At 46.4% G+C, this 14,602-nt stretch overlaps 1 protein-coding gene across 3 annotated transcripts in view; it reads left to right on the top strand.

The window, feature by feature from the left end:
* Positions 1 to 14,602, top strand: part of LOC139364677 (zinc finger protein 385C) — a 105,148-nt gene that overhangs the window by 67,740 nt on the left and 22,806 nt on the right. For all 3 annotated transcript variants that reach the window (XM_071101615.1, XM_071101613.1, XM_071101614.1), the window contains exons 2-3: positions 6,435 to 6,577; positions 13,586 to 13,696. In XM_071101615.1, the coding sequence (XP_070957716.1) occupies positions 6,435 to 6,577; positions 13,586 to 13,696 (254 nt within the window). The remainder of the gene's footprint in view (positions 1 to 6,434; positions 6,578 to 13,585; positions 13,697 to 14,602) is intronic.

Here is a 14,602-nt window from a genome sequence, read left to right as displayed (position 1 = left end):
TCAAAATAAAGAAAAACCCTGAAATGGGTAAGTGTATATGCTTACATTTTTTCTATCAAAAACCGCAGTGTCGGGCTTCCCAAGTGACGCAGTGGTCTAAGGCACTGTATCGCGGTGCTTGAGGTGTCACTACAGACACTACAGACTACAGTTAATTCCCAGGCTGTGTCACATCCGGCCGTGACTGGGAGTCCCATAGGGCGGCGTACAATTGGCCTAGCGTCGTCTGGGTTAGGGGAGGGTTTGGCTCATCGTGATCTATCACCTCCTTGTGGCGGGCCGGGCGCTTGCAGGCTGACTTCGGTCGTCAGTTGAACAGTGTTTCCTCCTGCACGTTGGTGCGGGCGGGTGTTAAGAAGTGTCGTTTGGCGAGTCATGTTTCGGAGGACGCGTGACTCAACCTTCCTCTCTCCCGAGCCTGTTGGGGAGTTGCAACGATGAGACAAGATCGTAATTGGATATCACAAAATTGGGGACAAAAAATACAATTTAAAAAAATGTACCACAGTCAATGTGGAAATAGTGTTCTTAATGTATTCACATAATGTATTGATGAACATCATGCTGTGCCTGATGATGGTAGATGTTGTGTAACTGAGTCCTGTGTTAAGGCGATATGTGTTGTTGTGATGGTCAGTGGAGGAAGAGGAGTGTGGATTAAGTTCTAGAGACAGTCAGCAGAGTCCTCTCCCACAGTCTGGACTGGACATTCTGTTTTAACACAGAAGTCTTGTTGTCTGGACAGCCACTGATGCATCAACACATCAGAGCCTGCACACCAGCGTGTCTTTGGACAGACAACACACACACACTCATTACACACCACATTAAATGAGAATGACGCAATATGATAGAAAGAGGTTAGCTGTGGCTTCAGGGCCGAATCAGCCTACCCCTCCTCCCTAACACATGTCCACACACACACACACACCTTTTATTTCCTCCTTCCCTTCTGTTGTATGTATGATGTGTTTGTTTTTGTGTACCTCTACACCGTAATATAGATTTCAGTGGCGTACACCTAGTGCATTCACATAGGCTTTGAGAACGTGTCTGTGCGTGCATGCATCCGTGCGTGTGTGTTTATTCCCTCTGAGTGTCATTTGTTTCCTTGAGGTGCGGGGGTGGAGGTATGTTAGTATGGGTTTTATGTGGTACTCACCTTCCACATCTGTCACAGAGAGCAACCACTCAGTTGTCAGTGGCTGGCTGTTGTACATTCCTTGATTCCCATGTGTGTGCCTCAGCGCGGCGCTAGTCTTATCATCCAAACAGGCAAATAGCCAGCCTCTGATTTAATCAACTGTATTGGAAGCTACAGAGAAAGGAGGGAGGGAGGGATGCACTATCAGTTGACAACTGTCCTCCAAGCTAGGCTAACCCTGCTCCTTCTCACACGTGTGACGTCTCGTGGTGGAAGGCAGAGGCCCACATGACTGGAGTTGATGTCCGCCCTCCATGCCGTCTCTGTGGGCGAAAGACAGACAGCACCCAGCCGGGGGCAGACACAGCCAGGCCTCTACCCAGCACGGTGAACATATGCCTGGGGCTCCAGCGTTGCCCCTTTACTCCTCAGCTCCACCGACCAATCATAAAACTAGGCTGCATCTCAAATGGCACCCTTTTCCCTGGTCAAAAGGTAGTGCACTATGTAGGGAATAGGGTGCCATTTGGGATGGAGCCACAACACTCATTTTAGAGAGGATGAGGGGGAGGGGCTGGTTGTCAATCTGATATCAAACCCTGAGGCAGACGGCTGTCAGGACTGCTGCCTTCGCTATTGTTATTCTGTCTGTACAGCTTGTATAACAGTGTCAATTTGCTGTCCCCTCAAAATAACTCAACACACAGCCATTAATGTCTAAACCACTGGCAACAAAAGTGAGTACACCCCTAAGTGAAAATGTCCAAATTGGGCCCAAAGTGTCATCATTGGTGTGGCCACCATCATTGTCCAGCACTGCCTTAACCCTCTTGAGCGCATGGAGTTCAGTTAAACCGCTGTATGGTCTTGGCCACCGTGCTGCAGCTCAGTTTCAGGGTCTTGGCAATCTTCTTATAGCCCAGGCCATCTTTATGTAGAGCAACAAATCTTTTTTTTCAGATCCTCAGAGTCCTTTGCCATGAGGTGCCATGTTGAACTTCTAGTGACCAGTCAGTCAGTATGAGGGAGTGTGAGAGCGATGACACCAAATGTAACACACCTGCTCCCCATTCACACCTGAGACCTTGTAACACTAACGAGTCACATGACACCGGGGAGGGAAAATGGCTAATTGGGCCCAATTTGGACATTTTCACTTAGGGGTGTACTCACTTTTGTTGCCAGCGGTTTAGACATTAATGGCTGTGTGTTGAGTTATTTTGAGGGCACAGCAAATTTACACTGTTATACAAGCTGTACACTCACTACTTTACATTGTAGCAAAGTGTCATTTCTTCAGTGTTGTCACATGAAAAGATATACTCAAATATTTACAAAAATGTGAGGGATGTACTCACTTTTGTGATATACGTACATACATACAGTGGGGCAAAAAAGTATTTAGTCAGCCACCAATTGTGCAAGTTCTCCCACTTAAAAAGATGAGAGAGGCCTGTAATTTTCATCATAGGTACACTTCAACTATGACAGACAAAATGAGAAAAAAAATCCAGAAAATCACATTGTAGGATTTTTTATGAATTTATTTGCAAATTATGGTGGAAAATAAGTATTTGGTCAATAACAAAAGTTTATCTCAATACTTTGTTATATAGCCTTTGTTGGCAATGACAGAGGTCAAACGATTTCTGTAAGTCTTCATAAGGTTTTCACACACTGTTGCTGGTATTTTGGCCCATTCCTCCATGCAGATCTCCTCTAGAGCAGTGATGATTTGGGGCTGTTGCTGGGCAACACAGGCTTTCAACTCCCTCCAAATTTCTATGGGGTTGAGATCTGGAGACTGGCTAGGCCACTCCAGGACCTTGAAATGCTTCTTACGAAGCCACTCCTTCGTTGCCCGGGTGGTGTGTTTGGGATCATTGTCATGCTGAAAGACCCAGCCACGTTTCATCTTCAATGCCCTTGCTGATGGTAGGCTTTGTTACTTTGGTCCCAGCTCTCTGCAGGTCATTCACTAGGTCCCCCCGTGTGGTTCTGGGATTTTTGCTCACCGTTCTTGTGATCATTTTGCGATCTTGCTTGGAGCCCCAGATCGAGGGAGATTATCAGTGGTCTTGTATGTCTTCCATTTCCTAATAATTGCTCCCACAGTTGATTCCTTCAAACCAAGCTGCTTACCTATTGCAGATTCAGTCTTCCCAGCCTGGTGCAGGTCTACAATTTTGTTTTTGTTTCTGGTGTCCTTTGACAGCTCTTTGGTCTTGGCCATAGTGGAGTTTGGAGTGTGACTGTTTGAGGTTGTGGACAGGTGTCTTTTATACTGATAACAAGTTCAAACAGGTGCCATTAATACAGGTAACGAGTGGAGGACAGAGGAGCACTCTTAAAGAGGTACTGGTCTGTGAGAGGTCTGTGAGAGCCAGAAATCTTGCTTGTTTGTAGGTGACCAAATACTTATTTTACATCATAATTTGCAAATAAATTAATAAAGAATCCTACAATGTGATTTTCTGGATTTTTTTCAAATTTTGTCTGTCATAGTTGAAGTGTATCTTTGTTGAAAATTACAGGCCTCTCATCTTTTTAAGTGGGAGAACTTGCACTATTGGTGGCTGACTAAATACTTTTTTGCCCCACTATACATACATACATACATACATACATACATAAATATATATACATACATACATACACACATACATACATGAATTTTGGCCAATGCCTCATGACAGAGCTGGTGTAATTGAGTCAGGTTTGTAGACCTTGCTCGCACACACTTTTTCAGTTCTGCCCACACATTTTCTATAGAATTGAGGTCAGGGCTTTGTGATTGCCACTCCAATACCTTGACTTTGTTGTCCTTAAACCCTTTTGCCACAACTTTGGAAGTATGCTTGGGGTCATTGTCCATTTGGAAGACCCATTTGCGACCAAGCTTTGACTTCCTGACTGATGTCTTGACATGTTGCTTCAATATATCCACATAATTTCCCTTTCTCATGATGCCATCTATTTTGTGAAGTGCACCAATCCCTCCTGCAGTAAAGCACCCCCACAACATGATGCTGCCACCCCTGTGCTTCACGGCTGGGATGGTGTTCTTCGGCTTGCAAGCATCCCCCTTTGTCCTCCAAACATAACATAACGATGGTCATTATGGCCAAACAGTTATATTTTTGTTTCATCAGACCAGAGGACATTTCTCCAAAAAGTACGATCTTTGTCCCCATGTGCAGTTGCAAACCGTAGTCTGGCTTTTTTATGGCGGTTTTGGAGCAGTGGCTTCTTCCTTGCTGAGCGTCCTTTCAGGTTATGTCGATATAGGACTTGTTTTACTGTGGATATAGATACCTTTGTACCTGTTTCCTCCAGCATCTTGACAAGGTCCTTTGCTGTTGTTCTGGGATTGATTTGCACTTTTCACACCAAAGTACGTTCATCTCTAGGAGACAGTACACGTCTCCTTCCTGAGCGGTATGTTGGCTGCGTGGTCCCATGGTGTTTATACTTGCGTACTATTGTTTGTACAGATGAACGTGGTACCTTCAGGCGTTTGGAAATTGCTTCCAAGGATGAACCAGATTTGTGGAGGTCTGCAATTTCTTTCTGAGGTCTTGGCTGATTTCTTATTATTTTCCCATGATGTCAAGCAAAAGAGGCACTGAGTTTGAAGGTAGGCCTTGAAATACATCCACAGGTACATCTCCAATTGACATCAATTAGCCTATCAGAAGTTTCTAAAGACATGACATCATTTTCTGGAATTTTCCAAGCTGTTTAATGGCACAGTCAACTTAGTGTATGTAAACTTCTGACCCACTGGAATTGTGATACGATGAATTATAAGTAAAATAATCTGTCTGTAAACAATTGTTGGAAAAGTTTCTTGTGTCATGCACAAAGTAGATGTCCTAACCGACTTGCCAAAACTATGGTTTGTTCACAAGAAATTTGTGGAGTGGTTGAAAAACGAGTTTTAATGACTCCAACCTAAGTGTATGTAAACTTCTGACTTCAACTGTACATACATATGTCATCATACCTGTAATATATACTGAATAGCTAGTCTTCACTCGTTGTGTTATATGGCTATATTATATTGCAGGTCCTTGGCTTTGTGAGGACAGTGGTACTATGTATAAGGTCTCACCTCTTGATCTGCTGTTTGTTATGACCTACTGTCTAGCAACCACCTAGAACCACCCATGTTTTAGCATCTACTACATTACCAAGCTCAGCTGTGACTTTGCGTAGATATGTCTTATGGGTCGTAATGTACCAGACAATCTCCTCTCTTTCAGAGGTGACCGTTGTTATGGGATCCATTTCCTTTTTTTCCAAGGTGTGTGTTATTACGAGGTCAATCTCTTCTCTGTCTAAGGTGTGTGTTATTGTGTCCTGATATCTCCTCATCCTCCTTTCATATCCATGGTGTGTGTTGTAACGATGTGTTGCAGTGCGCATGCTCAGGGCAGGTCTGGCGACCCAGAGATGATACTGATGATTGATCCTGGCGGTGGGATAAGTACCCAGCTCAGCACCGGCCCACTGAAACGCAGCCAGCTGGAAAATTAGAAATCTCTTCAGCCCTGGTCCATTTGATATCCGGTATCATCTTCCCAGCTCGTACGGTGCAGGCCAGGCACTCCCCTCTCACAGCCAATAAATCTGTAATTAAATGATGTGTGTGTGTGTATACGTGAGCGCCCGGTGCACGTACTTGAAGGATTAGCTCTGGCAGTCGGGTGATAGGATGTAGGGGGGTCGTGAAGGGGGGTTGTTCACATGTCAGGTCCCCCCCCCCCCCACACACACACCTTACCTCACACCTTACCCCCACCTCCCACCTTACCTCCCACCTTACCTCCCATCTCACACCTTACCTCACACCTCCCACCTTACCTCACAGCTTACATCCACCATACCTCATACCTTACCTCAAATCTCACAACTTTTCTCCCACCCTACGTCACACCTACCTCACACCTTACTTCACACCTTACCTCCCACCTCACACCTCCCAACTTACCTCCCAACTTACCTCACACGTTACCTCCCCACTTTCACACCTTACCTCCCACCTTACCTCACACCTCCCACATCTCACACCTTACCTCCCACACCTCACACCTCACCTCCCACCTTACCTCACACCTTACCTCCCACACCTCACACCTTACCTCACGCCTTACCTCACTCGTTACCTCACTCCTTAAATACCAAACTCACTGGTAGTGAGAAGAGACAGAAAACAAAACATAAAAGGGTCTCTCATGATTGTTCTGAGTGTTTGTCTAACCCTGTTGTGTTGTTGTGTTCCATCCAGGCACCTCTGCCCAGGGCAACCCCCTCCTGGCCTCCCTGCCTGTCCCGGGACGGCCCCTGCAGCCTCACCTCGACCTCAAGCACTTCCTGCCTTTCAGGCTCAATGGATCGTCCCCCCTCAGCCTCTTCCCTAACTTCAGCACAGTGAGTTACACAGCCCGACATGGCACATCAACATCACCTAGTCATTTCTACGTAACTCCCACGCTGCTGGTGTGAACTCAAAATATATTTTGGTCTGTAAAATATTCTGTTATTTTCATGAGCTTAAGATGTCTGAAAAAATAGGCTACTCAAAGTGCCTGATGCCATTACCTTAAATTCCAATATATCTGTTAGTATTATAGAGTCACGCCCACCTATGTGCGGACATTGTCAAAGGCTCCACCCACTGGACAGGTAGGGAACCAAGGTGACCAGAAGAATACAGTATCGGTTCTTGGGGGATTTAAGAGAAGGGAAGTAAGAGTGAAATTGTTAAGAGATTTGTAAATTCAAATATAGTTAATGTATTTTAACTGTACTCTAAGTTAAATGTACTCCAAATAGAAATAAGCACATATAATAATTTGAGAGTGTGGGAAGGGCTGTATGGAGGGGGTGGGAAGGGGATATATATTGACAATGTATGAAATTGAAATATGCTTGATTATCTACCATGGAAAAATTATACAAACAAATATAATTGAAAAATAACTGTAAAAAATAGAGTCATGAGTTGAGTAGAATACAATTACGTTATTTTCTTATTTGCATATTCTAACATGTTCTACTTTTGGAAGACCTCGACATCGCTGTTGTTTTCTATATATGTTGTTGTTGACTGTGTTGCTTTGAAAATCTTCAATAAAATGTTAGAAAGAAAGAATGCCGTACAGGGGAGGAGGGGTTGAGTGAGCTCACATTGAGCTGCTGACTGGGCGTCCAGGGATTCTGATGATGTGATATTCAACAACCATACTACTGTTTTAATGACAGTTTTATTGACCGCTGACCCCTCAGCCCCTCACGGTGCTAGACTTGTCTCCCGGTCCCACAGACGCTGGTTACAGCCTGTAGTAGTTGGAACTTTTCATTTCTCCTGGGCTTTGAGGTAGAATCGTTATTCCTAGAGTGGTTTCCCCCTCAGCATTGTGGAAGATTTAATACCAGCAACCCAGAGACAAGCCCACCTATCTTTTGTTTTTAAACAGACCTATAAGCCACACAGCTTTACACACCTGCAGTCTGCTGGTTACATTGCTTCAGATGCTTCTGAGTCTAGAATTAAGAAATGGTGAGTTTTTGATCCTTCTCTTACAGACTGTGTGCGTGTGCGTGCGTGTGCGTATGTGCGCGCGTGCGTTCACTACATGACCAAGAGTATGTGGACATCTGCTTGTCAAACATCTCATTCCAAAATCATGGGCAATAATATGGAGTTGGTCCCCCCTTTGCTGCTACAACAGCCTCCACTCCTCTGAGAAGGCTTTCCACTAGATTTTTGAACATTTCTGTGGGGACTTGCTTCCATTCAGCCACAAGATAGTGAGGTTGGGCACTGATGTTGGCCGATTAGGTCTGGCTCGCAATCGACGTTCCAATTCATCTCAAAGGTGTTTGTTGGGGTTGAGGTCAGGGCTCTGTGCAGGCCAGTCAAGTTCTTCCACACCGATCTCTACAAACCATTTCTGTATGGACCTCGCTTTGTACAAGGGGGCATTGTCATGCTGAAACAGGAAAGGGCCTTCCCCAAACTGTTGCCACAACTTTGGAAGCAGAAAATCGTTTAGAATGTCATTGTATGCTGTAGCATTAAGATTTCCCTTCACTGGAACTTAGGGGCCTAGCCCAAACCATGAAAAACAGCCCCAGACCATTATTCCTCCTCCACCAAACTTTACAGTTGGCACTATGCATTGGGGCAGGTAGCGTTCTCCAGGCAGCCGCCAAACTCAGATTCGTCTGTCAGACTGCCAGTTGGTGAAGTGTAATTCATCACCCCAGAGAACGTGTTTCCACTGTTCCAGCTGACGCTTGGTATTGGGCATGGTGATCTTAGTCTTGTGTGCGGCTGCTCGGCCATGGAAACCCATTTCATGAAGCTCCTGACTAACCATTATTGTGCTGACGTTGCTTCCAGTGGCAGTTTGGAACTCGGTAATAAGTGTTTCCACTTAGCAGCTGAACCATTGTTGCTCCAGCCCTTACAGTTGACCGGGGCAGCTCTAGCAGGGCAGAAATATGACAAACTGACTTGTTGGGAAGGTGGCGTCCTATGACGGTGCCACATTGAAAGTCACTGAGCTCTTCAGTACAGGCCGTTCTACTGCCAATGTTTGTCTATGTAGATTGCATGGCAGTGTGCTTGATTTTATACCCCTGTCATAAACAGGTGTGACTGAAATAGCCAAATCCACTAATTTGAATGGGTGTACACATACAGTGGTGCAAAAAAATATTTAGTCAGCCACCAATTGTGCAAGTTCTCCCACTTACAAAGATGAGAGAGGACTGTAATTTTCATCACTTCAACTATGACAGACAAAATTAGAAGAAAAAAAATCCAGAAAATCACATTGTAGGATTTTTAATGAATTAATTTGCAAATTATGGTGGAAAATAAGTATTTGGTCACCTACAAACAAGCAAGATTTCTGGCTCTCACAGACCTCTCACAGACCAGTACTTCTTTAAGAGGCTCCTCTGTCCTCCACTCGTTGCCTGTATTAATGGGACCTGTTTGAACTTGCTATCAGTATAAAAGACACCTGTCCACAACCTCAAACAGTCACACCCCAAACTCCACTATGGCCAAGACCAAAGAGCTGGCAAAGAACACCAGAAACAAAATTGTAGACCTGCACCAGGCTGGGAAGACTGAATCTGCAATAGGTAAGCAGCTTGGTTTGAAGAAATCAACTGTGGGAACAAATATTAGGAAATGGAAGACATACAAAACCACTGATAATCTCCCTTGATCTGGGGCTCCACGCAAGATCTCACCCCATGGGGTCAAAATGATCACAAGAAGGGTGAGCAAAAATCCCAGAACCACACAGAGGGACCTAGTGAATGACCTGCAGAGAGCTGGGACCAAAGTAACAAAGCCTACCATCAGTAACACACTACGCCGCCAGGGACTCAAATCCTGCAGTGCCAGACGTGTCCCCCTGCTTAAGCCAGTACATGTCCAGGCCCGTCTGAAGTTTGCTAGAGAGCATTTGGATGATCCAGAAGAAGATTGGGAGAATGTCATATGGTCAGATGAAACCAAAATATAACTTTTTGGTAAAAACTCAACTCGTCGTGTTTGGAGGACAAAGAATGCTGAGTTGCATCCAAAGAACACCATGCCTACTGTGAAGCATGGGGGTGGAAACATCATGCTTTGGGGCTGTTTTTCTGCAAAAGGACCAGGACGACTGATCCGTGTAAAGGAAAGAATGAATGGGGCCATGTATCGTGAGATTTTGAGTGAAAACCTCCTTCCATCAGCAAGGGCATTGAAGATGAAATGTGGCTGGGTCTTTCAGCATGACAATGATCCCAAACACACTGCCCGGGCAACGAAGGAGTGGCTTCGTAAGAAGCATTTCAAGGTCCTGGAGTGGCCTAGCCAGTCTCCAGATCTCAACCCCATAGAAAATCTTTGGAGGGAGTTGAAAGTCCATGTTGCCCAGCAACAGCCCCAAAACATCACTGCTCTAGAGGAGATCTGCATGGAGGAATGGGTCAAAATACCAGCAACAGTGTGTGAAAACCTTGTGATTTCTAGCAAATAAATTCATAAAAAATCCTACAATGTGATTTTCTGGATATTCTTTTCTCATTTTGTCTGTCATAGTTGAAGTGTACCTATGATGAAAATTACAGGCCTCTCTCATCTTTTTAAGTGGGAAAACTTGCACAATTGGTGGCTGACTAAATACTTTTTTGCCCCACTGTACATTTTGGCCATGTAGTGTATCAGAATGACTATTCATATTGACAACTACAATTTGCCTATATAGTGTACACTACCGTTCAAAAGTTTGGGGTCGCTTAGAAATGTCCATTAAAATAACATCAAATTGATAACAAATACAGTGTATTTGTAGCTGGAAACGGCAGATTTTTTAATGGAATATCTACATAGGCGTACAGAGGCCTATTATCAGCAACCATCACTTCTGTGTTCTAATGGCACGTTGTATTTGCTAATCCAAAATTATCATTTTAAAAGGCTAATTGGTCATTAGAAAACCCTTTTGCAATTATGTTAGCACAGCTGAAAACTGTGGGAGAGGTGAGACACAGAGATCTGTGGTGCTGATTCACACAGTGGAAGGATGAGGAGCATGGGGAGAGGTGGAGGGTCTAAGAGCGTGCACGTGTCCTGTATCAGATGGTGGTCTGGGAGCGTGCACGTGTCCTGTATCAGATGGGGGTCTGGGAGCGTGCACGTGTCCTGTATCAGATGGTGGTCTGGGAGCGTGCACGTGTCCTGTATCAGATGGTGGTCTGGGAGCGTCCACGTGTCCTGTATCAGATGGTGGTCTGGGAGCGTGCACGTGTCCTGTATCAGATGGTGGTCTGGGAGCGTGCACGTGTCCTGTATCAGATGGTGGTCTGGGAGTGTGCACGTGTCCTGTATCAGATGGTGGTCTGGGAGCGTGCACGTGTCCTTTATCAGATGGTCGATTGGGAGCGTGCACGTGCCCTTTATCGGATGGTCATCTGGGAGCGTTCACGTGTCCTGTGTCGGATGGTGGTCTGGGAGCGTTCACATGTCCTTTATCGGATGGTCATCTGGGAGCGTTCACGTGTCCTGTGTCGGATGATGGTCTGGGAGCGTTCACGTGTCCTTTATCGGATGGTCATCTGGGAGCGTGCGTGTGTCTTGTATCGGATGATGGTCTGGGAGCGTTCACGTGTCCTTTATAGGATGGTCATCTGGGAGCGTGCACGTGTCTTGTATTGGATGATGGTCTGGGAGCGTTCACGTGTCCTTTATAGGATGGTCATCTGGGAGCGTGCACGTGTCCTTTATCGGATGGTAATCTGGGAGCGTGCGTGTGTCTTGTATCGGATGATGGTCTGGGAGCGTTCACGTGTCCTTTATAGGATGGTCATCTGGGAGCGTGCACGTGTCTTGTATCGGATGGTGGGGTACAGACTTTCCAAGTGAAAGGCTCCCTCTGTGTGTGATCACCGGCAGACCACCACCCACAGTCACCCAGGAAGCCCGGTGAGAAAACCTGCCTAGCCAATCACAAAGCCAGGGAGTAAACTAGCCAACCAGTCAGAGCAGCAGTATTAGTAGTAGTAACAGCTGCATTATTCATACAACCTGCCTTCCAGCACAGAAAAAAACACACCACCAGAAAACGACAGTATCACCACACTATGAAGTCATCTATGAACCACTACTTCTCTAGCATACAGCTAGCAGATGTGCTACATAGCCTTTCGCTTGCCACCAACTCCCTAGAATTCAACCAGCCTTCAAGAGTTAATAACAGCAAATGACACCCACCTCAGACTTCTGGCACAGAATAATTAGACTATAGCGGCTATGTGACCTAGCTAATATAACACACAGCAGACCAATACAGCTATGGCATTAATCACCAGGACCCTTCCCCCTCTTCCAGTCTCACCTTTCCGCTTTCCTAGGAGGTGTCCTAAATGACACCCTATTCCCAGTTTAGTGCACTACTGGCCCTGGTCAAAAGTAGTGCACTACATAGGGAATAGGGTCTAATTTGGGACTCCAGCCCCAGTCTCAATGGTGACATTCAGTTTTTCTGGGGCCCGGTGAGGCAGAGGCACACGTTGTTCGGGGCGTGTGCAGGGGGAAGATGAATGCACCTGTCTCACGAGCTAAATAGACCCCAGTCTCCCCCTGCACCTCCCCTGCACCTCAATCATCGTTTCAGCTGAGGCCCGCCATGAGATAGCTCCTGTCTGCAGAGGGGGAGGGGGGAGAGAGGAAGTGGGCCGGACAATAGGTGCATTTATACCGGCCTGTTCAGGATGGCTGCGGGCGAACAATGGCCACATTCTCTCAGCTCCCTAAAACAAATAGTTGTGTGCGGCGTACCCTGTGAAGGTGGCCAGAGGGCACAGTCTAGAGGAGCTCTGATTCCATGACACAGTTTTGGCTTCGGAAGGGAAAGGTTAGTTGCTCCCCGAGGTAGCAGCACTGCACCGCATTGTTTAAGGAGCCAGAATAGAGGGGTGTAGGGTTACCCTTGAGGGAACAGCGGGTAAGCAGTGTTGCACAGGGTGGAGGATGCAAGACAGGTGCTTTTAAGGTTGTTTCTATTCCACACCCCACCACACCTGGCCTTTTGAAAACAGATTATTTAGAGTCAACACAGAAACAGAGCTGTGTGTGTGTGTGTGTGTGTGTGTGTGTGTGTGTGTGTGTGTGTGTGTGTGTGTGTGTGTGTGTGTGTGTGTGTGTGTGTGTGTGTGTGTGTGTGTGTGTGTGTGTTTGTGTGTGTGTGTGTGTGTGTGTGTGTGTGTGTTCATGCCTGTGTGTGTATTGAGGGGCAGCCATTGTTTAGTGTTGTGTATCAGACAATAGCCAGTGCCATCCACACACACAGCCACTGTTGTGAAGTGATGCCAGGGAAGACGTATATCTGGTTACACTGAGTGTAACATGGCTTGCCCAGCACTTTGTTCCAACCCAGCCCTCCACAGCGGGCACAGCCACCCCCTCCTCCCTCTCTGTCTCTGAGGAGAGGGCAGCGCGGGGCGAGCCAGACGGCAGGCTGGGGAAGGATCCAGGGTGATTGTTATATTTGATACCGTGCTGATGGGGGGGCCACACTGAAATCAGCTGTCGTCATGCAATCCAGCCATTCTAATCAAGCCCAGAGCAGTCCCTCTGGCTCTGGCCTCACACCCCCTATCAGGAATCTCTGCAGGCTTTAGGCATGTAGACTGTAAAAGTCATGTGGCCTGTCATCTATATTGTCTGCCCAAAGTCCCTTTCTCTAGCTACTTACCACTATACTGCCCTGGATCAGAGCTCGCATGCCGTTGCATCCTCAGGCTGACGTTAGCTGCGTCTCCAATTCTCCATGCAGTTTTGTTGTGGTCAAACCCAGTGGATTTATAGGGTCAGAGGTCACGGATGGACTGATAGATTTAGACCCTGGTCTCCTGTCTGTCCTGCAGATGGACCCGGTGCAGAAGGCGGTGATCAACCACACGTTTGGCGTCCCTCAGCCACTCAAGAAGAAACAGATCATCTCCTGTAACATCTGTCACCTGCGCTTCAACTCCCCGGTAAGAGAGTGTGTGTGTGTGTGTGCGTGTGCGTGTGTGTGCGCGTGTGTGTGTGTGTGTGCGTGTGTGTGTGCGCGTGTATGTGTGTGTGCGTGTGCGTGTGTGTGTGCGCGCGCGCGCGTGTGTTTGTCTGCATGACTGCGAGAGGGAAAGGGAGAAAAGAGAGAGAGAGTGATTAAGAGAGAAGGAAAGTCAGTTGCAGACTTGAGTTGGTAGATTTGACAGTTAGAAGAAATCAACATTTATTTGTTCCTTCCAGCTATCTTCTTTAATGTTTTAAGAAATTAAAGCCGTTCCAAATTACCTGAGCTCCTATCATCCTCACTGACTCACAGCAGCTTATCTGTGGCGGCTGATAGGGAGTGCAGTCGGGCTCTGAGCGTGCATGCGTGCGTTTGTGTGTGTGTATCCACACGCTCGTGCGTGTGTTCCTCTGTGTGAAATGTTCTTATTATTCAATCGGAAGGTATTCATTTGCTTTTCTGTATTCCTGGATATCTGAAGTGTTGTGCGTGTGCGTGGGTGTGTGAGTGTAGGTTGTATTGGTGCGAGGGATTAGACAGCAGGGAAAGCTTCCGTTTATCAGCAAAGAGCAGAAACAATCACGAGCCCAGGCAGGATCCAACATTCTCAACTCCTCTCTTGATTTCTCCCATTCCTGCCACCTCACACACACACACACACACACACACACACACACACACACACACACACACACACACACACACACACACACACACACACACACACACACACACACACACACACACACACACACACACACACACACACACACAGTCACACAGTCACATAAACAAACAACCAATGAAATGGGATGTCTTAAACACATAAACACCTAAGAGTTGGGCAAAGGCTGATTTTTTTTTTAAACTCTTTCTCCCTGTC

The sequence above is a fragment of the Oncorhynchus clarkii genome, chromosome 13 (genome assembly GCF_045791955.1).
Source record: "Oncorhynchus clarkii lewisi isolate Uvic-CL-2024 chromosome 13, UVic_Ocla_1.0, whole genome shotgun sequence".
Lineage (NCBI taxonomy): Eukaryota > Metazoa > Chordata > Actinopteri > Salmoniformes > Salmonidae > Oncorhynchus > Oncorhynchus clarkii.
The sequence above is the reverse complement of the archived record's forward strand: the minus strand, read 5'-3'. Positions and strand labels throughout refer to the sequence as shown.